Here is a 25,731-nt window from a genome sequence, read left to right on the forward strand (position 1 = left end):
CCCACCCCCTGAACAGACTAACCTGAATACGGGTTATTAGCTAGGCTCCCATCTCGGCTGGCCAAAGCTGTGGGTGTAGCGAAGGGAATTCCATAGTAATCCTAGGAGAGACCAGGGAGGCTCGATCAGCAGAATGGCCTTGTCCCAGGCCCAGGAGAGCAGGGCAAGCAGGCAGCACAGGCCATCCAGGCAATGCCATGCTCCACGGACAGGCCAGACTGCAGCAACACATGCATACCTCCAGAGGGCAGCACTCAAAGAGAATTCAAAGTAAATGGTGTCCTTCGGACTTGTGCAATGTGGCAGCCACAAGTGTGCAGACACACTGACAAGGCCGTCAGCCTTCACCAGGCAGAGCCACTGGAGGCCCAATCTCACGTGTAATTTACAGCAGAGATGGAAGCTGGTAAATGCCACCGGCAAACTCAAGTGGCTTTTCCTACGTGACAGATTCTATGAGCAGCTAGGAAAGCACCCTGAAAAGGAACCAGCAGGAGAGGAGCTATCTGACGGTTTAACAGGGGTCAGAACCGTAAAGCCAGGTAAGTACAGGTACAAAAGATCCCAGATAAGGTCCTGAATTGGCCCCTCACCACCCACTCCGTCCTGACAGCACTGAAAACAGAGGAGTTGGGGCAAGTGTAGATGCCAAGAGCACAAAACATTGGAGCGCTATGGAGAAGGGGAGGTCTGACCTGGCCCTTATTCGCCACCCAGGGCTTTGCCAGTCCTAGACATATTGTACCCTGGCCCCTAAACCTCAGAGGAAAGCCTTCCTGCTTTCTTTGTGGCCAATAGTGCCTGGTCACAACCAGATGGGAGCCATCCTGGCAAGGAATGACACTTACATCCTCCTTCGGCCTCCTCTCCACCTAACTTTCAGGAAACCCATAGCTTCCTCAGCCCTGAACCCCAGAAGGAGGCAGGACCGGGAAGTCACAGAGCTAGCAAGTCACAACTGGAGGCAGGCCTAGAGAAAGCCCAGGAGGGGGAGCTCTTTCAAAGAAAAAAGAAAAACCAAAGGCAGGAACTAGACACAAAAGTACCAGAGGCTAATAAATGAACAAAGGGGAAAGTGAACACAACGTATCTCAAAAGTAGGCTCAGAGGGGATTTCTTTTAAGGCACAAAATGATACAAAGACTACGAGGCAGGATCCCAGAGCTGGGATCCCAATGACACACTTCTAAGGACTCCACCACGACACCCTCTTATATTCCACCTCTGATGCCTGGAGATCCTGGGTCAGATGGCTATAAGGGGGCCAGGGCCACTTCTAGCTCCTCTGCAAAGTCCTAAGCCTCAGGCAACCCCCAGACATCCTAAGTTCTGTTGACCACCTTAGAAATCTGCTATCACGTCTTCAACACCCTTTCTGGGTCCTTCGAGGACACAGGCAGCAGCTGGAGAGTCCAGCAGGCCCTTGGGCAGCAGTGTGATGGACTGCTGGTTTGCACCCAAGCGGAAGAGCTGCCCAGCTACCCCAATTCCACCTCCGGAAATACTTCAGAAGCCGGAGAAGCATTCTCCTGAAAGACAGGAGCTTCAGCCACCAGGCCTGGGAGGTGGAGGAGACACCTGCAGGACCCTGAGCTCTTTGTGGGCAGGTAGAGCAGGAGGCAGTCCAGTGGGGAAGAGGCTGAGGAAGGACACCTCACTGGGGAAAAACCTCCTCCTCAGGGAACAGGAAACACCACATTCAGCAGAGGCATCTGCATAACTTTCTACTTCCCAACAATGTAACAGGCGCCCTAGGCTGCTGAAAATTCTCAGGAGTCTGGGAAATGCCAGACCAAGGTGGGAGAGGCACCGCTGCAGCCTGTAGGCTGGTCAGTCAGGGAACACCTGCCCCACTGTGGTGATGTGCCTGAAGGCCAGGCACCTCATCCTGGGAGTGAGGGTCACATTCAAGAAACTGCCCTGGCCTCAGAGTGAGGCTGCAGCAACCAGGGACATCCTGGGGCCAGTATTCTTACAAGCAAGCAGTGATGGCAGGTCAGACCCACACAGGCCCTTAGAGAGTGTCAGCTCCAGTGGGTGATTCAGCTGGGGACAGACAAGCAAAGCTGCTATCACAAAGCATCACTGATGGCCACTTAAGAGGCACTTCTAAGAGGAGGACTTGATAAAAACTCTAGAGGCAGTCAAGCAGCCCCACCTTGTGTCATATGTTTTGTCTTTTTAAAAAGAGTTAGGGGGAGCTGGGGGGAGATGAAGGAAGAGAAGGACTCACATTCAGTAGGAGACACTGCCTACTGGGACCCAAGGTCCCAATGGTTTTCAAGTTCCCACGCAGTAAGCACAGGACACTCATGCCCAAGCGACAGTGGCACTAGGCACCACCCCCAGATGCAAGCAGCTTTCTCAGCAGGTGGCAGTGAAAGCCTAGGGAGGGAGGACCTGTGAAAGAGCCTAAAGCCCCCCATCCCCTGCTACATCCCACTCACCATTGGCAGCCGTGACTGTAGCATCTGGAGCTCATCATAGCCATAGATCTGTATGAGAACCAAAAAGGGTGTTAGGGTTCACATCCCATCCCCTGGGAAGCCCAGACCCATATGGGGGCCCAAAACAAGGTTGAGGAGCTAGGACATATTCTGGAAGGGGAACCAGATCATCTGCTGTGGAAAGACACCTTTCCTTGGAGACTAGATGAGAGAGAAATAGCAGGGAAGGAGCTGCAGCAACCCAAGGCCCACCTCACCAGGTCCTGCCAGGTGTCAGCCGCTAAGGCCAAAGGAATCAGGCAGCCAGGAGCTATAACCATGCACTCACGGGATAGGCAGGAAGCAGTCCTCCCGGGCCCACGAGGTACTGGTTGTGCAGCAGGGGAGGTACTCCCTGGGGCAGGTTAGGGGGTGCTTTGCCTGTGAAAGCAAAAATCACAGGAGTGAAGACGCCACCACAAAGAATGAGATGCCTCAGCTACTGTGGGGGATGGGGGAGTTGAGCTCACTGTCATAGTGCTGCCCCCCATGGGGCCACTGCGAGAGGGGAGGGCAGCAGCTGAAAAATACAGAGGGCTGTGCCAGGAAGTGGGGGAGACCGAAAGCTCGTGATACCACATTCAGTCTCTTTCCACATCAGAGGGTATCCATGCCCAGACAGAAAACACCACCCCTCCACACTCCTGACCATCACTCTGCACCGAGCAAACCTGCACATAAGGATGATCTGCCTCCTAAGAACAGAAGGAAGGCTGAGCGGTCCCAGGAGAGGGGGACAGGCTGTGTCAAAGGTAGCTTTTAGCAGTTTCTACCAAACCACAGTTTGCTTGGCCCACACAGACCGCCTAGGTATGGCTGATTAGGAATCAATCATACTAAGTGGCCACAAGGAGCCCAAGATAGCTGTTCCCTGGTCCCTCCATGTCACCAGGCCATCTCAGCTCCAGGAAAGAGTGAGGATAGAAAAGACAGGGGAGCTAGAAGCAAAAAGGCTACCAGGAATCCTGCCCAGGGGGGAGTCTACCCAGAAGACTGATTTTACCCATCCCACATCATCGCTGGAAGGACTGGGCCTCAAGAGGTCAGTGGAACAAAGAGGACAAGGGAGCAATGGCAGGGCTGGAGGGAGACCAGGATGTTCCTATGCTTTTAGCTACCCAGAATGCCTTGCAGCCACCTCTAGGCATCCTCCCTGGGAAGCCTGGGATGTGGAAAGTGCATCTTCTAGGGGCAGGGGATAGGAAAAGTCTGTAGAGCACACACCTGAGGTCACCAAGGGCGTGGCCCTGGTACTGCTGCTGGGGGCACTCACAGTGGTCCCGCCCAGGCAGAGGCTGTTCACTGTGTTCATGCTGCTCGGCAGGCTGAGCCCTGAGGACGTGGCACCCGAGGCAGAGGTTGCTGCCGTTGAGAAGGTGGCTGAGGACTGGAGGGAAGGGGTGCTCTCCACGCTGGCATGCTGGCAAAACAAAAAAGCCAGGACACATGGATCTGGGGGTAAAACACAAGAGTGCAGGAGAACCTGGTCTGGCACTGGGGCCTGCACTCTGAAGACCAGTGTGAGGGGCTCCGTGCTTGGTGCTCAATGTGGGCCCCCACACTGCAGCTAGAGGAGGCCATCAGGACACAACTCATAAGCTGAATATCAAGCTACTGAAATTGAGCTTTGTGAGCAACACCCTCTTAAAAATTGTTAAAGTTGCTCAAGCTAAGGTATCTGAAATAAGGCACAGAAACTCCACCTAAACCACATATGAACTAGAACATCTGACTGTGAGGTGAGAACCCACCTCACAGAAAAGTGGTCTCAGGAGAGACTAATATTTGATAACAACGGCACCACAGGCAGCCCAGCCCAAGTCAGAGAGGTCTGGGAATAGCTGCCTTCTACTGGGCTTCCTAACTACTCTGATAAGGAAGTCACAGGGAGCCCTTTGCTCCAGAACCTGGGACCACTGTGCAAGCCACCAGGACCTACCTAGAAGAGCATGGCCTGTGCTTCTGCCCGTTTGACAGGATCCACCTAGGAAAGAAGGGTGAAACCCACAAAAGCTCTGCAGAATTCTAGGAAGCCTGCCCTGCTGCTCAGCTCCAGGAAGGAACAAGGTACCAGAAAGGGCTTTAAGGGCTGTGTGGGGAGTGGGTGGAAAAGATAACATCTGGGTGGGCAAAACAAGGCCCAAAGAGGGAAGAACTGGCTCTGTAATACTGAGACCAGCCTCCAAACCAGAACGTGTGCAGAAAACAGTAGTCTGAAAACTCCTGGAGAAGCCTCAGGAATAAGAAATCCCAGAAGGGGGACAACCATGCACCGTGCTTTCCACCACACAGACACTTCTGTGTAGGTCCCAGCCTCACAGGCTGCCCTACCCATCTGAGCACTGATCTTAAGAACCCTGACATCCAGAATCAGTTCAGCAAGGTAAAGACAGCTAAAACCGTGGTCTCCTGGGACACCACAGGACTCCGCCCCCTCAGCCTACACTGACAGAAGCAGGGTAAGGACAGCCCCAGCACCTGCTCCACAGTCCTTTGCACACAGCCAAGCTGACCACCTGCTGCAGAATGAGGAACAGCTCTGACCACTGTGCCTAGGTATCACCGGTCATAGAACTGAAAGCTCTCTTAACCACAGGACAAAAAATTACTATTCCCTAGTCTGGGGAGAGAAAAGCAGCTTGCTAAAAAACTAGTTCTTAACTTGCTGAAAGGAACTCATCCAGCAAGACTTTCCTACCTCCAACTGAACCTGACTGGGCTCCTGTCTCTGTTCCTCACCTCTCAAATCTGCGAGGGCCACAAAGGGCTGGCATAAATGGCTTCCCCTCCATTTAAACTGCTCGCACAGTGTCTCCAATGGGGCGGTGCAGCCAGCTCCTCAGAAAGAGCCCAGAAAAGCACAGCTGCACCAAACCTTCCACAAGGACACGAAGGGCAAGAGAAAACCCTGAGATTTCCTTTATAACCTTCAAGTGGGAAAGACCTACTTATAACAACTATGAAAAGACTGATGTATCTGACTATACAAAAGTCAAAAATGAAATGACAAACCTGGGAAAAGTATGTGCACCTCCCATCACAAAGGGCTACTTACTAGTCTCCTGAACAGGGGTTCCTAGAAACAGACACCAAGGACCTGACAGAAAAATGAACAATATGAAGAGCTCACTGAAAAGGAGATTAAATGGCTTTCTAATATATGAAAGAAGATGTTCAAGCTCACTCAGTTAAAAACTGTACTGACAGGGGCACCTGGGTGGCTGAGTCAGTTAAGTGTCTTGATGCTTGATTTTTGCTCAGGTCATGATCTCACAGTTCATGGGTTTGAGCACTGCATTGGGCTCTAAGCTGACAACTTGGAGCCTGCTTGGGATTCTGTCTTCTTCTCTCTCTGCTCCTCCCCCATTTGCTATCTCTTTCTCAAAATAAATAGAAATTAACTGGGGAGAAAAAAAAACTGCACTGACAGACCATTTTTTGAATTAACACACTGGAAACATAAAAATATTTAATAACATGATTTCAGGAGGCAGTGGGGAAATAGTACATTTCAATCATTACCAGTAGGAGGTAAATAGGTTAAAATCACTGTACAGAGCAATTTGGCAATTTGTATAAAATGTTAAATGCCTGGGGGGCGTCTGGGGAGTTCAGTGGGTTAAGCTTCCTGACTCTTGATTTTGGCTCAGGTCATGATCACATGGTCCTGAGATTGAGCCCATGTAGGTCATGGGATCGAGCTCTGTGTAAGGCTTGGCACTGGGAATGGAACCTGCTTTAAGATTCCTTCCTTCCTTCCTTCCTTCCTTCTCTCTCTCTCTCTGCCCCTCCCCCACTCTCACTCTCTCAAAAAAAAAAAAAAAAAAAGTCAAATGCCTGGGAATTCGACTTCCAGGATATACCCTGCAAACATAGCTATACATGTGAAGCAGCATGTGTAGAAGGTTATCGAATGCAATACTGTTTTGTACTCAAGACAGAAAATGGCCCTGAAGCTCCATCACTAAAAGACTGAGGGAGTAATGTGGTGCCGTAGAGCTATGGAAAAAGAAAGAATCTAGGTCTCAACACAAACATCTCAAAGATGCACTGTTAATGGGGAAAACACTGAAGGATACTATGTAGGGAATACTCCCATTTATGTTATTAATGAAAAAGGGCAAAAGGTAGGGGGAAAAGGACTTTGCATATGAATTTCCCATTTCATGGGTTAAAAAAAATCCAACTCCAGTGGGTCAAGAAAAGAGTAGGAAAAGGGGTAGGACCTAGCAGAATAAATACAGAAAAACATTTCAGTATGTATCTCTTCATACTATTCATTATTATATTAGCAATGTGGCAATTGTGTCACCTGACAGAGTATGGGACTCCCTGATGAGGCAATTCTGGTTGTGGCTATTTGGGCTACAGGATTTGGAGTTTCATGCTAAAACACAGAGTACAGCTAATCCATGGGAGCAAGAGCACTGGCTCCAACGCACCAGGGCCAGGGAAGCAGGGACCACTCACAGCTCCCATCGGCCAAACAGGGGTACAGGCACTTACCCAACACTCTGCTTTAAATATGGTGATCTATGTGTTTCATGACAAAGAATTATGTCCAAGATTTCACTAGGAAAACGAGTTTGAAAAGCTCGATGATAGTCACTTCCTAATGGAAGGATAGAGCCAACCCTTCACCATCATCCCATTCTGCAGCAAATGACCTCGTCAGAGGAAACAAATTTCCCTGATTTATAACAACTCCTACTCATCTGTACCCCAAATGTCCTTCCCTGTTTGGAGATCTCTCTCTTCTTATCTCCCAGTGAGGGAGTTCGTGGTCAATCTAGGTACCTCTTGTAGACCCCTCAGCTCCAGTGTCCCCTAGCCTTGAGTTAAACACCCCACCAACACCCTGCCTCCTCACCATTTCAGCAACGTTCGTTCTTCTGCTCACCACAAGCTATACACACCCACCATTGAAACTGTGCTGCCAAGAAACCACCTCAAGAAGCCACACTTCAATAACCGTCACCTAGGGTTGCTCCTTGACACATCAGGACCCTCGCCAGCTGGCACCCCACTTATACTTCCATTCCTGCCCTCCATACCCCAGACTTCCCTCTTCAAAGTCTGCCTCTGAGCTGGGGAAGGTGGCCTGCAATGGCATGAGGTAAGTGGAAAGAATACCTAAGCCACAAAAAGGAAAGTCCTCATGACCACCAAAAAACTGAAATGTGGTTCCACTGACTGGGCTAAGAGCCGGGACTGTGAGACAGAGACAGAGACAGAGACAGAGACAGAGACAGAGAGAGAGAGAGAGAGAGAGAGAGAGAGACAAGAGACAGATGCATGTGCCAAAAGATGGCTAGTCCTCACATAAGCTCTTTTTCCTCTAAGCATTCTCTCTACAATGGCATTTACAAAGTAACAGAAGGTTATCTAGAACAATGCTCTTGATTCAACGTGACTTTTGGTGGAGTCCAAGCTGAAGTTAGCAATGAGCTTACGTTCCTTGCAATGAGCCTTTTTCCTCAAAAAAGTCTGCAAATACCTCAACATGACCAATCCCAGACTAGGTCCAAAAGTCTCCCCTAACAAACAGGGAGCTCAGTAAATGCTCAGGAACAAATCCACCCCAAGAGCCCTGCCCATCACAGATCAGCTCTGGAGAAGCAAATCCTTCATGGAAGTCCCAATTTAAGAATCAAGATGTTCTCTGTGGTGCTTAAGAAAAGCAACAGCTCAAACCACATACCTAGATTGAGATAACACACCTGAGGAATTTGAGGTTATTTCAGACATTCAAAACACACATATTAAAACCCCACCTGCAAGTGACTAAACTCCAATCACCACGTGACTAAGCTCTGCGCTCGAGTTCGCTGAGCAGGGAAGGCGATGAGGGAGCCCAGAGGACACTTACTGTGTGTGACGTGCTGGAGGAGAGTGCCGCATGTGCAGAGGAGAGGCTGCTCTGATGGCTGGAGAGGGAACTAGAAGACAAAACAGAGCACCACATGTCCACCACACTGAGTCAACCCACAGGAGAGGCCCACATGTCCAGGTGGGCCAGATATTAAGCTTGCCCCATCCCTCCAAGGGTAGCCCCAGCTTCACATCCCACATTCCTCATCACCTTGGGGACCAGAACAGGTTTTCTGATGTTTAGAAATGATCTAAAGGGTCATTCACCATGAGGATCTGGGACACCCTGGCCTGGGAAGGCTTCAGGGACAACTTCAATCAACTAAAATCATTTGCGCTTTACACCGTAAAAAGTTAGAACAGGAGTGCACTAACACTGCCAGTCATGGAGACACCCATTTCAACTGTGTGCAAGGAAAGAAAGTTCCTATGTTCAACCCCACGTGACAGAGCCAAAGCCTGACTTCCGATCAAATCCAGAATTCAAATCAAACACTTTTATTCCTGGCTAAAGAGGGAAAGAGGCATACTCCAAAGATATAGGATGAGGACCAAACAAAACCCATTCTCCTACACCCTATTCTAGTAATTGAATCTCTGAAGCCACAACAGGAGCAAGTAAAACACCTGCTCAGAAACCAAACATCATTCCCGGGGAACCTGGGTGGCTGAGTCGGTTGGGCATCTGACTTTAGCTCAGGTCATGATCTCACAGCCTGCAAGTTCGAGCGCCACGTCGGGCTCTGTGCTGATGGCTCAGAGTCTGGAGCCTGCTTTGGATTCTGTGTCTTGCCCTCTCTCTGCCCCCTCTCCTGCTTAAACGCATGCACATGCATGCATGCGCTCTCTCTCTCTCTCTCTCAAAAATAAACATTTAAAAAAATTAAAAAACAAAAACAAACAAAAAACATCATTCTCATTTCACATCACTGTGACTCGAGCCCAGAGTGGGAAAGGCCAGGCCAGGTTCAGGGCACACTCCTGAGAGGTAGAGGAAAAGTAGCAGCAGCAACACCCTAGCTCCACCATTCCCAGGGACCCCAGTGCTCTGTGAGAGCAGGGGCATTACATGTTGTTACACAGCTGCTGATGTTTCTGAGATAGTGTCCAGCCAAAATGAATGAGCTAAAGCATTATTACAAAAGGCCAGGACATCATGCTACAGGCAACAGGAGTTTTGTTCGTTAGAAGAGCTTTCTATAAGGGTTCAGGACTTCGCACCATTGTGCCTCTCACTGTGAGCTCATATTTTCCCCATACCTGCTAAGCTGAGAGAGGGGGCTGCTGGACAGGTCACCAGGCTGGGACATGGAGGGCAAAGTGGCAGTGTGCTGGGATGCAGAGGGTAGAAGCGTAGTGCAGGAAGTGGTGCTGGGCAGTGAGCCCACAGATGGGAGGGCAGAGGGAGGGTCCGTTGTCTTTGGAGCTGGAACGGATGAAGTAGCTGTAAGAAACATATCGGTTTAGCTCCAGAACCATTTGTAAGTATGTACAATATGTTCAATATCTTGTGACAGGTCAGGGTCGGTTTGAGACACATACAAAGTTACATTCCCCAGGGAAAATGCCCAAGCATTTTCTGTCAGATATAACTAATAAAAATGACATGTGAAGGTAAGACGAACAGGATTTGGCAGAGAATAGGAAATGACAGCTTTATAATCATCAACTAGCCTATGCCATGGATATACTTCTCCTAACTAAAGGAACCTGACCCAGAGCTGCACCCACAAAGAGCAACAGGCTAGGAGGCAAATTTTTCTGAAAAGGCTCAACAAAGGATGATGGTACAAATCTGGTAGGCAAGACCATCAAAAGGTTAGGTTTTTGCTTGTATCAGGCTGACTTGTGAAAGTTCATAGCCAATTGAGGGCACATGGGGGTTGAGAGCCCAGGGTACATATACTGTGGAGAGTTACATATGCCTAAAATCCACTGTCCAACACCCACATTCACATGCATAGTGAACATTTCCGTAAACAAACAAACACACAAACCAAACCCTCAGAGCACATAAAGGAGCTTATTAGGCTTCCAGAAGATCATAAATGTGATCCATCCTAGCTGTAGAAAGACTCAGTTTCAGTTCTATCCACACATACAACTCAGATATGTGCTTGGAAATAAAGCATCATTGTCTTTCCCAGTTAGGAAGGAAAAGCAATCTTGACCCATCTGCAGAACTCCCTGGGAGTCTGAGGGAAAACATGCTAGTCTCTCAAAAAGACAATTTGAAAACAAACACAGTAGCAACAGGGTCAACACAGAACATGACCCATACTTAAGAGTGGTCCTTACAATCTTGAGACTTGCTTTTGACTGACGGTCTATTCCAAACATGACACCTGTTACAGAAGCCAGATAAAAGCACCACATATGTCCCTGACCCAAAACTCAGACCTTGTAAGTTACCTACGTAGATCGTAGGTCACATTATAACAAGTTCACAAGAAGCCTCTGAAAGAATGGCAGTGGAGAGACAGATGGAGATAAAAACCTATCTAAAATGCATGCTATGTTTTCCAGACATTTCATATCTCATGATTTTATTCATAATCTCTAAATAATAATTGGGGCACCTGGCTGGCTCAGTTGGTAGAGTGTGCAACTCTTGATCTCAGGGTTGTGGGTATGAAGCCTCATCTCCAAATGATCTAGGACACCTTGATATGTTCTCAATCTCAAGCCTGCAGAGAGGAAACTTGCCACCAAGGTTTGTGAAATGAGAATGTCCTCTGACATCCCAAGTTCTCAGAGCTACCAATGTACCTCCAAACAGTTCCGGCAGCCCAGCAATATCAAAACCAACTCTGGGTAATCACATGTGTCATTTCAATTCCAACTGAGGCCCCCTCTTGGACTGAAAAAAATCCCATGTCCACATTCCAAAAATCCTAAATAAAAGGAAAGTCTTTCTGGCTTCTATAATGGATACCCATTTGTGTTACTGAAAAATGAATGAAAATCATCATAACCAATCACAGATCAGCCACGAGCACCTAACAGGGATTTACCTGCAACCATCCTCTCCAGGGAACACTGAGCTTACTAGAATTAATAGAATCTTATCCCCATTTTTTCCCAAGTGTTTACAGAGAGCATCATTTTATCTCTCTTCCGCACAATAGCTCATCGAATCCAGAAGGCAAAGAGCATGCCTTTCCTGAACTAGCACACCAATTTCTGCTTTAAAAGTCTTTTACAGTATTGGAATGAGAGCCCTCTGACTACACCAGAACCTGTGCCTCTAAGCAAAGCATCTTTTAAATCCATGCTACACTCTACACTTGGGGTGTGGTCTGACTAGAACAGAATTACATGAGGCTATCAATTCCTTCTTGCTGTAGCTAACATTTCTCATAATACCATCAGCAACAATCTACTCACAGGAATCTGTAGCTGAACTTGTAAACCCTACCAAAGAAATGATGCCAACAGATAAGAAGTAGCTATCAGAAAAATGCAAAAGGATTAGTTTTGCAGAATTAGTCACTAGCCTATTGTTTTCCCCATCATATTAGCAGCTATACTCTTTTTGTTTGATTTCCACCACACAAAATGAGAATAGTCAGCTTATATACTTACTGTCTATAGTCTGCTGACTTCGACCACCACCATGTCCATTCTATAAGGAAGAGAAAAGAAAGTAAGCATACCACAAAAATCAAATGATAACCTAGCTGACTTTCTATTGGGATTTAGTCAGAAATACATGAATCATAGATTGATCAAGAAATGATGTGGGGCACTGGGGTGGCTCAGTGGATTAAGCATCCAATTCTTAACTTCGGCTCAAGTCATGATCTCACAGTCCATGACAGTAAGCCTGCATCAGGCTCTACACTGCCTGCTTGGGATTCTCTCCCTCTCTCTCTGCTCCCCCCACCAAAATAAATAAAAAACATTACGGGGGGGGGAAAAAAAGACGGCTTGTTTTATTTTGTTTCTTAATAAAAGGAGAGGTAATTAACACATTCTTTAAAAATCCTAAGGAGCTGACATTTTTGAAAAACAGACTGGGTATTTAGGGAAGTAACAAGACAGACTCTAATCACAGGAAGCAAAGAAACTGTCCTAAAAATTATTAAGCAGTACAAAGAACTCGGGAACTTATACTGAAATCACCACATCTTTGTATCTCACATGGTCTCCTCAGTACCACTCAGGCAAGAAAAAAAGTTTCCAAATTAAATGGAAAATAGTTCTCAAATAAAATGAGATGTTACTGTGAAACATGGCTTTTCTTAACTGGGTAGGGCAACAGCAGGTTAGCAGAGTGTGGTAGTACACCAAAAAGAGCGGAATCTGAAAACAATTAGTTTGCATTAACCATAAGGCATTTCATTGGAAACTAGACACACAAAAGGCGGTATCCTCACAAGGAAAATTTCCACAGATTGACCAAAGCATACAGTGAATGATAGTGGGGCCTACAAGGCCCAGACACTATCCCTGGATGGGAAAAGGAAGCTGACAGAGACTTCCTTCTTACAAATGTGAAAACTTAAACTAAAGAAAAAAGACAAGCCTTTAGATGTTGCTTCTGCATTTAACCCAAATCCTGTTGTGTTATTGATAATATGTTTTTTCCTTTTTTTTTTTACACATTTTTTAAAGTTTATTTATTTTGAGAGAGAGACAGAAAGAGAGAAAGAGGGAACATGTGCACATGCATGAGGGAGGGGCAGAGAGAGAAAGAGAGAGCAAGAAAATATCAAGCAGACTCCACACTGCCAGCAGGGAGCTCGATGCAGGGCTCAAACCCAAGAACGGTGAGATCATGACCTGAGCTGAAAACAAGAGTTGGATGTTCGACTGAGCCACCCAGATGTCCCTAACGTGTTTTTTTCCTGAAAAAAAATTTTTGAGATTATTTACAAGAAATGTAGACAATAAAAGATTAGAACTTCAAGGAGGGGAAAAAATGAGTTAAAATATAAGACTGAGGTCAGGGAAAGGAAAATACAATACACCTTACCAGTATATATACAGATAGGTTAGAAAGCAATCAAAATTGTACTCTCTGCCTCTCTTAAACTAGAGTTCACTATGCACTAGGGGCACCTGGGTGGCTCAGTCAAGCATCCAACTCTTGATTTCAGCTCAGGTAAAGATCCCAGGGTCATGGGAACGAGGCCCACCCTGGGCTCCACGCTGAGCATGGAGCCTGCTTAAGATTCTCTTTCTCTTTCTGCCTCTCCCCCATTTATGCACGCTCTCTCTCTCTTAAAACAAAATAAAAATTTTAAAAACATATATGCACTAAATTCATACACACGATACCAAGCATGTACCTCAAAACAGCACAAATAGTGACAAAGAAATGTTCTCAAAACCACACCATACAGAAAGAATAAAAAGGGGGAATAGAAAAGAACAGCCATCAGACCGTAGGAGTATTTTATTCCACCTTGAAAATCACGCATAGACAGTGGGGGCACCTGGGTGGCTCGGTGGGTTAAGCATCAGACTCTACTGATTTCAGCTCAGATGATGATCTCCCAGTCATGAGATGGAGCCTTGTGTAAGACTCCCACCAGGCGTGGAGACTAAGATTCTCTCTCTCTCTCTCCCTGAGGCCTTCCCCAACTAGTACTCTCTCCCTCTCTCAAAAAAACAATGGACAAACTGATTCAACACAGAAGCCACATTATTTGGGGTGGAGGTAATTCTAGGCAGAAGAATGGTGGGAATAAAAGTAAAGAAGTGCCAAATGGTCATGAGAGATCAAAAGTCTGCAGGGTCTTAGTTCAACTAGTCAAGCAAGGAATGAGGTGGGTAATGATCTGAGCAAGCAGCATACCAGGTGAAATTAGAGCTGGAATTCAGAAGTCGAGCAGACAATAGGGATTTAAGTTTAGACAGCACAGAGTCTGATTTCTCTTTTGGAAATTATACCAATACTATACAAGGAAATGTTCAGCAATAAAGGGAATATTCTATATGCACATGTGCATGTTCCTATATTATAGCCACTATAGATACTGAACATTTAAAATTTGGTTAGGGGGCACCTGGGTGGTTTAGTTGGTTAAGCATCTGACTCTTGGTTTTGGTTCAGGTCATGATCTCACTGTTTTGTGAGTTTGAGCCCTGTGTCTGGCTCCGTGCTGACAGTGGGGAGCCTGCTTGAGATTCTCTGCTCCCTCTCTCTGCTCCTTCCCACTTGCACCCTCTCTCTCAAAATAAATAAATAAACTTAAATAAATTAAACTAAACTAAAATTTGGTTGGTATGTCTGAGGAGCTAAAATTCTGTTTACTTAAATGAACTACTGCATGTGGCACGCCTGAGTGGCCCAGTCGGTTGTGTGTCTGGCTCTTGGTTTCGGTTCACGGTTTGTGGGTTAGAACCCCAAGTCAGGCTCTGCACTGTGCAGGTGCAGACCCTGCTTAGGATTCTATCTCTGCCCCTCACTGACTCTCCCTTGTGCTCTCTCTCAAGATAAATACATAAATTTTAATAGATAAAATAAAATGAACTACTACATGTGGTTAGTTGTTACCATATTGGAAAATACAAGAATAAACCTCTTGTTAAAGATGATAGATCAGAGTATATGGCTTATAAAAAATATGTAAACCCAGTAAGATAAATACAGGTGAAAAAATGATAACAAAATTCTGTAGACTAGAAAGCACAGACAGAATGGGAACTGACTTAGTTCACATGGTAAAGCCAAATCCAAAGGTAGTGTTAGGCAAATCCAGAAAATAAGGCAACTAAATCAAAGAGCCATACCAAGCAACTCAGTATTTATCTGCACCAGATAACTTTGAAAGTGGGAGTGGAGGTACAGCTAAATGTAGAAGGATTTGTTTAAAGACTGCACAGACCAGATCCCTTCCCCTCTCTCTCCATTTGCACAGCAAGGTAACTGCCCCCTCCCACCTTCTCTCTCAGACCCTAAACATCATCAAAAGGGTTAACACATGGTCAGATGTAGTGTTAACGAAAATGATTAACACAGACAAAACAAGTATTCTGACAACAGACTTCTCTTTCCGCTAGGCTCTTAAGACACTGACAGATAGACATAGGCCCTATAGGGAAGTGACAAGAAGAGTATCTGGAAAATCTAAACAAGCTCAACAGAACAGGCCAAAGGAGCTGACAAAGGAGGTGTCTACACAGGGGGTGTGTCCACCCGCCCCCACCCCCCCCCAAAGAAATGGCCTGCCCATGCTGTTCCACATCAAAGCCCACATTCCACTATCTACCCCACAAGCCAAAGCCCATAGTTAACCTTTTAGTGTCAAGTAGGCAGCCTGAAATCACCAGACATTTAAGGAAAACATCTAACATAAAAGAAGGAAAACAAAGAAAGGGAGGGAAAAAAATTCCTATGTTGAGATGTACAATATATCCTGAAAGTCTTAGAAGGAAACTTAAGAAAATGAACCCAAATTTCTGCTATGCCAATTCAACTATTTCCCTTATTTTCATGTTCTTGTCCACTCTTTGAAGTAGCTCTAGTAATGTTTGAACACCTTTGCCTTACAGGACACTAAAATGTTACAAATAAGACTAGAGTACCCCCACCCTCACCCCATCCAAAATACTATGAACTTGGAATATATCCTTATGTTTTCTGTATACTAAGTCTCTGAGGTCCATTCACACATTCCTGTGCATGGGTACCTGAAAAGCAGATTTCACACCAGATGCCCACTATTAGAAAACTCAACAGACTACAAGAATTGTATTCAAAAGGTTAACTAATTTCTTAAAGAAAATGTCATCTAAAACCCTCATTTCCCAAACTAAACATGGACCTCTAAATAGGATTTTGTACAAGAAGAAACTTGAAAGACCAATTACCGTGACGGTTCCTGGAGCTGACTCCGATGGACTCACAGAGCTTTGGTATGCAATTCTGTTATGCACAGAACTCTGGTCATAGGAGGAAGACGTTGTTACTGGACTAGTGGAGCTCAGCGATGAGCTGGTCAGACTGGAGGAGGTAATGACTGAAGTTGTATAGGTGGAGTTCTGTACTGCACTGGTCATCGGTAGAGAGGTATTCAAAGAATCACTAGAGAATAAAAAGATTTTGACATAAATTTATGTCGTGTTACATGGTTTCATTGAGTAGAACTATTTCATCACTTTACTGTCATACTATAAACAAACATGTCTGTACCTACACATTTACACTACCACATTCTTTAACTGTATTAAAGATGCAAATTTAAAACACCCTCCTTTCCAAATCAGACCCACCATTTTTTAAATGTTTATTTATTTTGAGAGGGGGCAGGGGGACAGAGAGAGGGGGAAAAAGAGAATCCCAAGCAGGCTTGGCGCTGTCAGAGCAGAGCCTGATGAGGGACTAAATCTCAAGAAATGTGAGATCATGACCTGAGCCGAAATCAAGAGCCAGATGCTCAACTAACTGAGCCACCCAGGCGCTGTAGACCTACCTAATTTAAATGACAGGCAGAAGGACATTTTAAAGAATCCTTAAGAATCTTTAAGGAATCCAGATTTCTGGGACCACTTGTAGAAAGAGAACCCAAACAAACATCAGGTTTTAGCACTAGAGAGCAGAAAAATTAATAAAATCTAAAATCAGGGATTCTCTACTTATAAAACAAATATTCAATTGAAGAAAAATAAGAGTTGGCAAAGATATACAAGAATTGCATCCCTCAAGGAGCCTGGGTGACTCAGTTGGTTAAGCATCCGACTATAGCTCAGGTCATGATCTCGCGATTGGCTGGTTCAAGCCACATGTCAGGTTCTGTGCTGACGACTCACATTCTGTCTCCCTCTCTCTCTCTCTGTCCGTCCCCCATTCACTCTGTCTCTCAAAAATAAATAAACATTGGAAAAAAAAATTTTTTTTAATATTGCATCCCTCACAGATTATTGGTAGGAACGTAAAATGCTACAGCCACATGAAAGAAGTTTGCTGGTTCTTCAAATAGGTAATATACGGGTTACCATATGACCTAGCAATTATTAGGTCTAAATCCAAAAGAACTAAAAGGAGACAAATCTGTAAATGAATGTCCATTGCAGCATGATTCCTAATAGCCGAAAAGTGGAAACAATCCAAATGTCCGTCAACTAATGAATGGATAGACAAAATGTGATATATCTGCATAATGAAATACTATTCAGAAATAAAATGCACACATGCTACAACATAAATGATCCTTGTTATCTGGAATAGGCATATCTGGAGACAGATGATTAGTTGCCAAAGGGAAAGGGGAGGGAGAAACTGGGAGTGACTGCGAACAGGCACAAGGTTCTTTTTAGAGTTATGTAAGAAAAGTTCTGCAATTAGGTACTAATAATGGCTGTACAAACCCAGCACCACATGGTGTATTGCCTCCAACAGGTGATCTCTTAGACTCCATTACTTTGCCAACAAAGGACTTAATCCGGAGAAGAAGTTGTGTACCTTAATGACTTTGAATACAAGCTGATGGGAATCTGGTTACTATTTTCACTGCTTGCAGCTGATCCAAATTCAGAGAGAGAAGGTTCTGATCCAAATTCCAAGGCGCCAAACTGAACGTTTAATCCTGTGACATCTGCTGAACCAGGCATTTCCACTGCAGAAGCTGGGATCTGAAAAAGCAGAGCCATCACGTCAGGAACAGAGATCCCAAGTCCCAGAGGCCTGTAATACAGCCAGTGAGTACTGGCTTCCCAAAGCACTACAGGCACACTTGAGGAACATGGGGTGAGAAGCCCAGTAGTAGGAAAAAGGAACAGAATATTGCAAAAAAACCAAGACAAGAGAAAAAAGAGAAAAGAAAAATTAAAAGTTAACAGCAGAATGATCAATGCCACCAACTGCTTCTTACAGCAAAGGCCGAAGAAAGGGGGAGTTGGTGGTGGGTGAGCGGAGGAAGAGAGCGGGCCTCCTCTGAAAGCATTATCTGGTCAAAGAACCACTTATTCTCTATCTATGGGACAAGCTAAATACACAAGACCAGCAAATTCTCTAAGCCAGGTCCAGTAATTTGAATTAACAGTCTCTAACAAAAAGCCATTCCCTCTAATATTAGCCCAGACACTCAGAAATGGCCAATTCTCATAAAGCAGGAAGCTATGTGCATGAAAAACAAATACGATGTCACCTCTTCTGAGGCTTACTAACCCAGCCCTTGAGCTAAATGTTAAATTATATCCACTGTTGGGATTGTGACTTCTGGATGGAGAACACACCTTAGAAGCTGGGGGTATCCGCCGCTTCGGTAGTTTGACGTGTTTAGGCTGTGGCTGGTGGGCAGTCACAGCAATGTTTTCTACAGTCATGCTGGGAAGCTGCAGAAGTTTGTTCACAGTGGAGGTACTGTCCCTGGGTGTTGACTCTCGCAGTTTTACCTGGGAAGGAAAGGACTCCAACCCAGGAGGAGGAACAGCAACGGGCTGAGTGTGGTGCTGCTGTCGCTGGCTCAGTTGACTAAGAACCGGGGATGGTTCAGGTTGAGATTTGAAGTCTATTAAATATGTGAAGGGGGAGGGAAGGAAAGTAAGCAACAACCAATTATTTAGGCACACGAGCTTAGAGCTCCCTCTTCCACCATGACTGAGAAAAAAAGGTTGTAGTTATCACTGGTTTCTCCCAACAACCATCTAGCTGAATCCCCTAAGTGGGGGGGTGTGTGATATATTATAGCTAGCATATGATAGAAGAAAAGGATGACTGTATGGGTGTATAGATAAATTCTTATGCAGACAGGAGATGCAGTTTATGTTAAGTTATACTGGTTGAAAAGTAGATAAGAAAAGCAAGGAGTTGCTATACACATCTGGCCTTTAGCTAATAGCTAATTATATTTTGTTGCTTTATGAATTTTGTAACTAAATTGTTAAAAATTATTTTCCAGTAACTAATATGTGATATCACAAAATCCAGAAAGCAAAAAAAAAGTGTATATGGTAACATAAATCACCCTTCCAACACTATCTGCAGATTCAGTCTACAAAGGCAGACACTGCACCCAGGTATATGAGTATCTTCAGAGACACTGTTTCAAAATACAAACGTATACAGACACACACACACATACATTATATACAGTTTCCTCACAAACCATTTAGTTTTCAGAAACTGTTCCACATTAATGTGTGAAGAGCTACTTCATTTTTGTGGCCACATAGTAATCCAGTGTACATAGGCATCAAGTTTTAAAACCAGTACTATATTAAAGGGCTTTTAGATTTCCCAACTCTTGCTATGAAAAACAATGCTGTAATGCACGGTTTTTTATGTAAGACATTTTGCTCAAGGGCAAGTATACCTGTAGAAAAGAGTTATTGGTTCAAAGAACAACTCTTAATTTTGACAAATACTTCAAGATTCTTTTCCTAATTTGAATAATGGAAAATAGCATAAAAGATGCAAATAAAAATAAGTTGGATGAAGCATCATTTCATACACTCCAATATACCTTGCCTATGAACTCTGACCATACCTTGTTGACCATTTTTTTACTTTGTTGCTCATCTCCTTGATTTTTAGTTACTCTTTTTTTTTTTTTTTTAAATGTTTAGAGACAGAGAGAGACAGAGCATGAGTGGGGAAGGGGCAGAGAGAGGGAGACACAGAATCTAAAGCAGGTTCCAGGCTCCGAGCTGTCAGCACAGAGCCCGACGCGGGGCTTGAACTCACAAACTGCGAGATCATGAGCTGAAGACAGACGCTCAACCGATGGAGCCACCCAGGCGCCCCTTTAGTTACTCTTTTCTATAAGGAAGTTACCCTTTGTCTACATGATTTTCAAGTCATACACGATAGAAGTTGGTAATTTTTTTCAGCAAAGAACCAGGTAGTAAATATTTTAGGCTGTGAAGGCCATCTGTTAGCAACTACTCAACTCTCCCTCTATAGACTGCAAGTAGTGCTAAGACAACACATAATGGGCGCCTGGGTGGCTCAGCTGGTTAAGCATCAGAATCTTGATTTCGGCTCAGGTCATGGTATTGTGGTTCATGATTTCAAGCCCCACATCAGGCTTTGCACTGACAGCGTGAAGCCTGCTTTGAATTCTCTGTCTCCCTCTCTCTCTGTGCTCCCCTGCTTGTGTGTGCGCGCACGCTCTCTCTCTCAAAAATAAACATTAAAAAAAAAAAAACATAATGAGTGGTCATGGCTGTGTTCCAATAAAACCGTATTTGCAAAAAGAGGTGACAAATCTAGTTGAAGGTTTGCCAACCCATGACTTAATGTATTTCCATCTTAGATAAACCTATTTTTGGACTTTATATTAGAGGCATGTAGGAAAAAGACAGGATTTATAAGGAACATGGGAATAGCATGTGCAAATCTAAAAACCCTTATCACCCACTGCAGTGGGTCTGCAGAAAAAGATTAACACAGCACTATAGCTGCCATCAAAAATGCCACCTTGTTTAACTGGCTCTTGGCTAGTGTCTGGGAACATAGACTTTTGATATGTTCCAGGCAAAGGCTGCCAGCATTCTTAACAGTTAAAAGTGACTCTGTGCCTTTAATGTTTGTACAATGTGGTTTATAGCATACAGTTACTTTCCTTCTGGGAATGTGGACTTTTAGTATGTATTCAGCAGACGGTAAAAAACTTTGGGCAATGAGGCTCTAATGAATAGATACGCCTCATTCTGAAGCCTGGTGGACATCACTTCAAACATGGGAGTGGTCTCAAGTACTTCCATTACAAAGAACTATTTCTTTGAGTAGAGAAATGTACTTCTATCTCTTTGAATAAGTCCTAAACATAAACCTGCCCAGGAAACCAACCCTATGGTTAATACAATCCTCTGCTGTTCCTTAATGCAGTGTGGCATGCGTATGTTAATAGGAAATGGGTGTTTTAACATCACAAAGTCTACAGCAGTATAGATTAGAAATTATCAAACTTACACATGGTGCCTTTATGTTACAAACCACTGACAGTAAGCCTGGCACAAATCATGATAGATACATACGAATGTTAGAATGAGAAAGCAATCCATAGGGTGTGATTTAAAATGTTGTCCAGGGGTGCCTGGGTAGCACTGTCTGTTAAGTGTCTGACTCTTGATCTCGGCTCAGGTCCATGATCTCAGAGTTCATGAGTTTGAGCCCCGCACTGACTCTGCACTTATGGCACAGAGCCTGCTTAGGATTCTGTCTCTCCTTCTCTCTGCCCCTCCCCTGCTTGTTGCTCGCTTGTGCTCTCTCAAAATAAATAAACATTAAAAAAAAATTTTTTTTTAATGTTGTCCACATCCCTGACTCGGTCCCCACCCTACTGTAATACAGCTTAGAAAATTCTGTTTCGGCCTTTACTTACAAAGTGTTGTTTCCATATATTTGCATGGCTTTCCCATGCTTTTGTACATCTCTTCAAAGTATGTTCTAATATTACTTCTACCACTACTACTACTAACTAAATACAGATATTTACACAATACAAAGCTAACAGAATTAATTCAGAAATGCTATAGAAATTCTACTAAATAGTACCTCTGGATAAATTCCACATTAGCGTTACAAGTCAACACACTCTGCTAATGTTCAGCATGTCCTCACTAGGGGCAAACCACCACAGAACATGTACACTTACCAAAATGACTAAGGACTGAGGACTGGGAAGTTGAGGACTTGAGGTCCCAAGAAGTAGTAGTTGTGGGGGGACTTGTACTATTCTGTTGTGAACTTGGGGTAGTGGTAAACTGGCCCAAACTTGGAGCTTTCAATTGGTCCAAAATCTGGGAGCTGGTGATGTTTGCCATTTTGGAAGGTGCAAGCTCTCCAAATCCTGAACCAAGGACGGATGACTTTAAAGAGAAAGAAAAAGAAAAACCTTCAGCAATACAAATTTCTATCCCAGAGTTAAAACATACCAAGTATTTTCACAAGGATTTTAAAATCTATAACCCAGAACATGGAATCAACAAGACTCACCTGAGCAAATACTACAAGAAAATATTACCAAAAAAGATCTGATTAAATCCAAGAATCAGTCCTGATTCTGATGAGAGGTTAAAGGAAGAGGACTATTTTCCCTGGATTTTAGGATAAAAGTGATGTCACAAGTTCACAAACAAAATAGTTTTCTAAAGAGAAATATCCTGAATTAAATGACAAAGACAAGCTAGAGAAATAAAAATATAGTACTTTCTCAAAATATGGAACAACAATAATCATCTTTAAGTTTGGTCACAGAAAGGCTCAGCCATGTAATCCTACAGTATTAAATGCAGTTTGCAGTACCTGTCTAAAAAGTTAATATTCTAAAATCAGACAATGATTTACACATGAAGTATCCGTGTACTGGACAGATACCCTGGACACTGCTGTGCTTATTTCGAGCTATTTTGATGACTAAGAACACTAAAAATGCTCCACAAGTATACAAAAGAAAATGTTACACCTCCCCCATCTATCCTGTCAGGTCACATACCAAGATCCAAAGAGAATGATATATGTAAAAGACCACTTTATAACCACTTTCTAACACCATACACAAAAATAAACTCAAAGTGGGTTAAAGACCTAAATATGAGACCTGAAACCATAAAAATCCGAGAACAAAAACAATAATTTCTTTGACATCATCCATAGCAACATTTTTTAGATACATCTCCTAAGGCAAGGGAAACCAAAGCAAAAATAAACTGTTGGGAAAATATCCAAGGAGAATGAGACCCTAGGACTAGTGAACACAACAGCAGATCAACTTCATTTTTACCTATCAAGATCATTCAGTTTCTAAAAAAGATAAGTTGTCAAAAAATAGCTTTTCAAGGGGTGTCTGTGTGGCTCAGTCCAACTCTTGATTTTGTCATGATCTCATGGTTTGTGCAAGCCCCTCATTGGGCTCTGCACTGACACACGGAGCCTGTTTGGGATTCTCTCCCCCCTCTCTGTGCCATCTATGCTCTGAGCGCTCGCTCTCAAGCCCCCCTCCCCCAAGAAAAACCTTTCAAAACCATTTAAAAGTTCACAAATAGAAATGACTTGCATTCTCTTAAGAGATCAGATGTAGAAAGCTGAAATAATTGTTTCTGTTAACATTATCCAAAGGCATGGAGTACCCCAGTTGTTCTAAGGAAGACCAAATTCTCCACTTTGAGTAGAACATTTAAGTTGTAGGGAGTTACTGCACATCGCACAATCTAACATTATTTATCACTACTTTAGAATCCTTGCTATTTCATGCTGCCAAACACCTGTCTTATGTGGCTACAAATCCAAAAACCCAGTTCAAGCCCACTTGTTCAGTAAAGGCTTCCAGAATGATGCTTTTGTTCTTCCCCTTTTCCTACCTAATTTCTATCCTGCATTAGCCAATACTATCAAATGCAGTTTCTGTGTGTTTTACAACATAATGAAATCACTGAGTCAAGGAATAGCACGTTGCTTCAGGTTAACATTTAGCACAGGACTTCTCAATTTCACCTACACTTCAATAGATGGGGGCTTTAAAAATGTGTATTGATACACAAGTATGCCTGCACTCACATATACACAAATACACACAAATGCCCAACTCGCAATCCCAAGATTCTGACTTATTTGGTTTGTGCAGACTCTGGCATTATTTTATTATCCTTACTACTGTTGTTATTTACTGAAGTTCCCCAGTGATTATGAAAGTACAGTAGGTTGAGCACCACTCCTCTAATATGCTAAACATTACTTGTTCCAGTTTCTCAAGGTATTGTTCATTACAAAAGGCAACACATCTGAAGGCACTGTTAAAAAAAAAAAAACACAACAAAACAAAAAACACATGTCCTAAAAAGAAAAAAACAAAATAATAAAACAAACAAAACTCATGTCCTACCTATGCTCTGAGTGGCCTGGCTAAGATTCCAACAGTTCGCATAGACATTACATCAGCAGACCAGTAGCAGATAGAAAGGCATCGGAGGAAGAAAGGACAGGGATGATTCACCTCAAACCATGAGAGTACTGGGGCACCTGGCTTGCTCAGTTGGTGAAGCATACAGCTCTTGATCTTGGGGTTATAAATTCGAGCCCATATTGGGGATAGAGATTACTTAAAATATTTATAAAAAAAAAAAAAGAAAAACTTGAGACCCCCTCAAAATAGAGATAGCATCATGCCTTGGGCTGTCCCACTTCAAGCACTCACATTCTCTCGTACACAATCATCAGTGGTACTAAAAATGCCAAATTCTCAACCCAGTTATACATGACATAATGTGGCTGTGCAGAGTAGAACACCACAATGAAAAGTTTACATATTAAATTCTCCATTTTATGAAGTGGTTCAGCAAATGATTTTTGAGTCAAGTAGGAGAGAAAGATTATTATCATATTTATAAATTCTGTTTCTCAACCATGGATTTCAGGTAAAACACAACAAAGAATGAACAAAAATAATTACCACTAGTGAAAGCTGTGGATCTATATTTGGAGGTGTTCCAAATGAGAATACCTCACTGCCAACTGAGCAGTACCTACAGTTAGGGCCTTCAGTTCACCATTATTCTGCAACTACATTCTTTGGTTATCTTCATATTCTTCACTAACAGTTCCTGAAGTCCTTTCTGATAGGAGCTAAATTCTCATAGGAAGTTAGAGTCAGATATGCAAGCGGCAGATGACCCTTATTTTAAGGAAAACACATCCACATTAAAAGGGCTTCTGCTACAAAGTGATGTTTTAAGGAAAGATACACTAATTTTATGAATAACAATTAAAAATGCAAAAAATAAAAGCCTTCCTAGACTTAGAAAGAACTGTTTTAGCATGATTTTAGCAAGCCAATACTGACAAACATTTGCATTTTACTACACTGGAAAACAAATGAAAATTTTAATGTCTTAAGTACAGACTTTCAAAGAAAATACAAGAAAAAAATTATTAATAAGAAGGATGCCTCAGTGATTATGACTTAAAAGATTTCAACTAATCATAAAGAAGCATTTTTTAAAAATCATTGTCCAGGAAACTCAGAGTAGTTGAATTCCACATGGAATCATCAGATATGTGCTTGGAAAGTATCACATCATTGTTTTCTGGACTGAGATCATCGTCTAAATATTTTTGTATTTAGAAAATAATTATCAGGCATGTGTCATTCTAGAATACATTTGTTCATGGGTACAGTCCTTCAAATCCCATACTAAAATAAAAGTGAGTTACCAGACTCTGAGGAGAATAGGAGTTGACAGCAGTGGAGCTGCCAGTCCCTGGTGCCATCTGATTGTTGTGCTGAGAATTTGTGAAGACAAGGGCTTGGCCAAAGCCCTGTTGTTGGGAAGTTTCAAAGGAGTTGACTTCTGAGGCTTGACTGGGAGGAACAGGCTTCTGGAGCAAGGCTACCAGATCAATGCTAAGCAGACAAAAAGCAAATGAGGAATGAGTCAAAAGCACATCTTACCAACAATGAATTTGAGAAGTGAATCAATATAA

General features: G+C 43.6%; 1 protein-coding gene and 2 non-coding genes across 9 annotated transcripts in view; all 3 read right to left on the reverse strand.

Moving 5' to 3' along the window:
* The window catches only part of UBAP2 (ubiquitin associated protein 2), a 78,538-nt gene that overhangs the window by 4,120 nt on the left and 48,687 nt on the right, over positions 1-25,731 (reverse strand). For 6 of the 7 annotated variants that reach the window (XM_047065512.1, XM_047065502.1, XM_047065493.1 and 3 more), the window contains 12 exons: positions 25,462-25,651; positions 21,908-22,121; positions 18,543-18,817; positions 17,770-17,939; positions 16,179-16,392; positions 11,943-11,982; positions 9,618-9,801; positions 8,356-8,425; positions 3,711-3,906; positions 2,776-2,867; positions 2,448-2,495; positions 23-101 (listed from right to left, as the gene is read on the reverse strand). In XM_047065512.1, coding sequence (XP_046921468.1) covers positions 23-101; positions 2,448-2,495; positions 2,776-2,867; positions 3,711-3,906; positions 8,356-8,425; positions 9,618-9,801; positions 11,943-11,982; positions 16,179-16,392; positions 17,770-17,939; positions 18,543-18,817; positions 21,908-22,121; positions 25,462-25,651 — 1,772 coding nt within the window. The remainder of the gene's footprint in view (positions 1-22; positions 102-2,447; positions 2,496-2,775; positions 2,868-3,710; positions 3,907-8,355; positions 8,426-9,617; positions 9,802-11,942; positions 11,983-16,178; positions 16,393-17,769; positions 17,940-18,542; positions 18,818-21,907; positions 22,122-25,461; positions 25,652-25,731) is intronic. The other variant, XM_047065542.1, reaches the window with a different exon arrangement.
* Positions 10,422-10,504, reverse strand: LOC124505394 (small nucleolar RNA SNORD121A). The gene has a single exon (XR_006960655.1). It is a non-coding gene; the product is annotated as a small nucleolar RNA SNORD121A (small nucleolar RNA).
* On the reverse strand, positions 25,258-25,340 carry LOC124505389 (small nucleolar RNA SNORD121A). Its single transcript, XR_006960654.1, has one exon. It is a non-coding gene; the product is annotated as a small nucleolar RNA SNORD121A (small nucleolar RNA).

This window comes from Lynx rufus, unplaced genomic scaffold (assembly GCF_022079265.1).
Source record: "Lynx rufus isolate CCGP_SWC_20201006 ecotype Redwood Valley unplaced genomic scaffold, mLynRuf1.p SCAF_10, whole genome shotgun sequence".
Taxonomy (NCBI): Eukaryota; Metazoa; Chordata; class Mammalia; order Carnivora; family Felidae; genus Lynx; species Lynx rufus.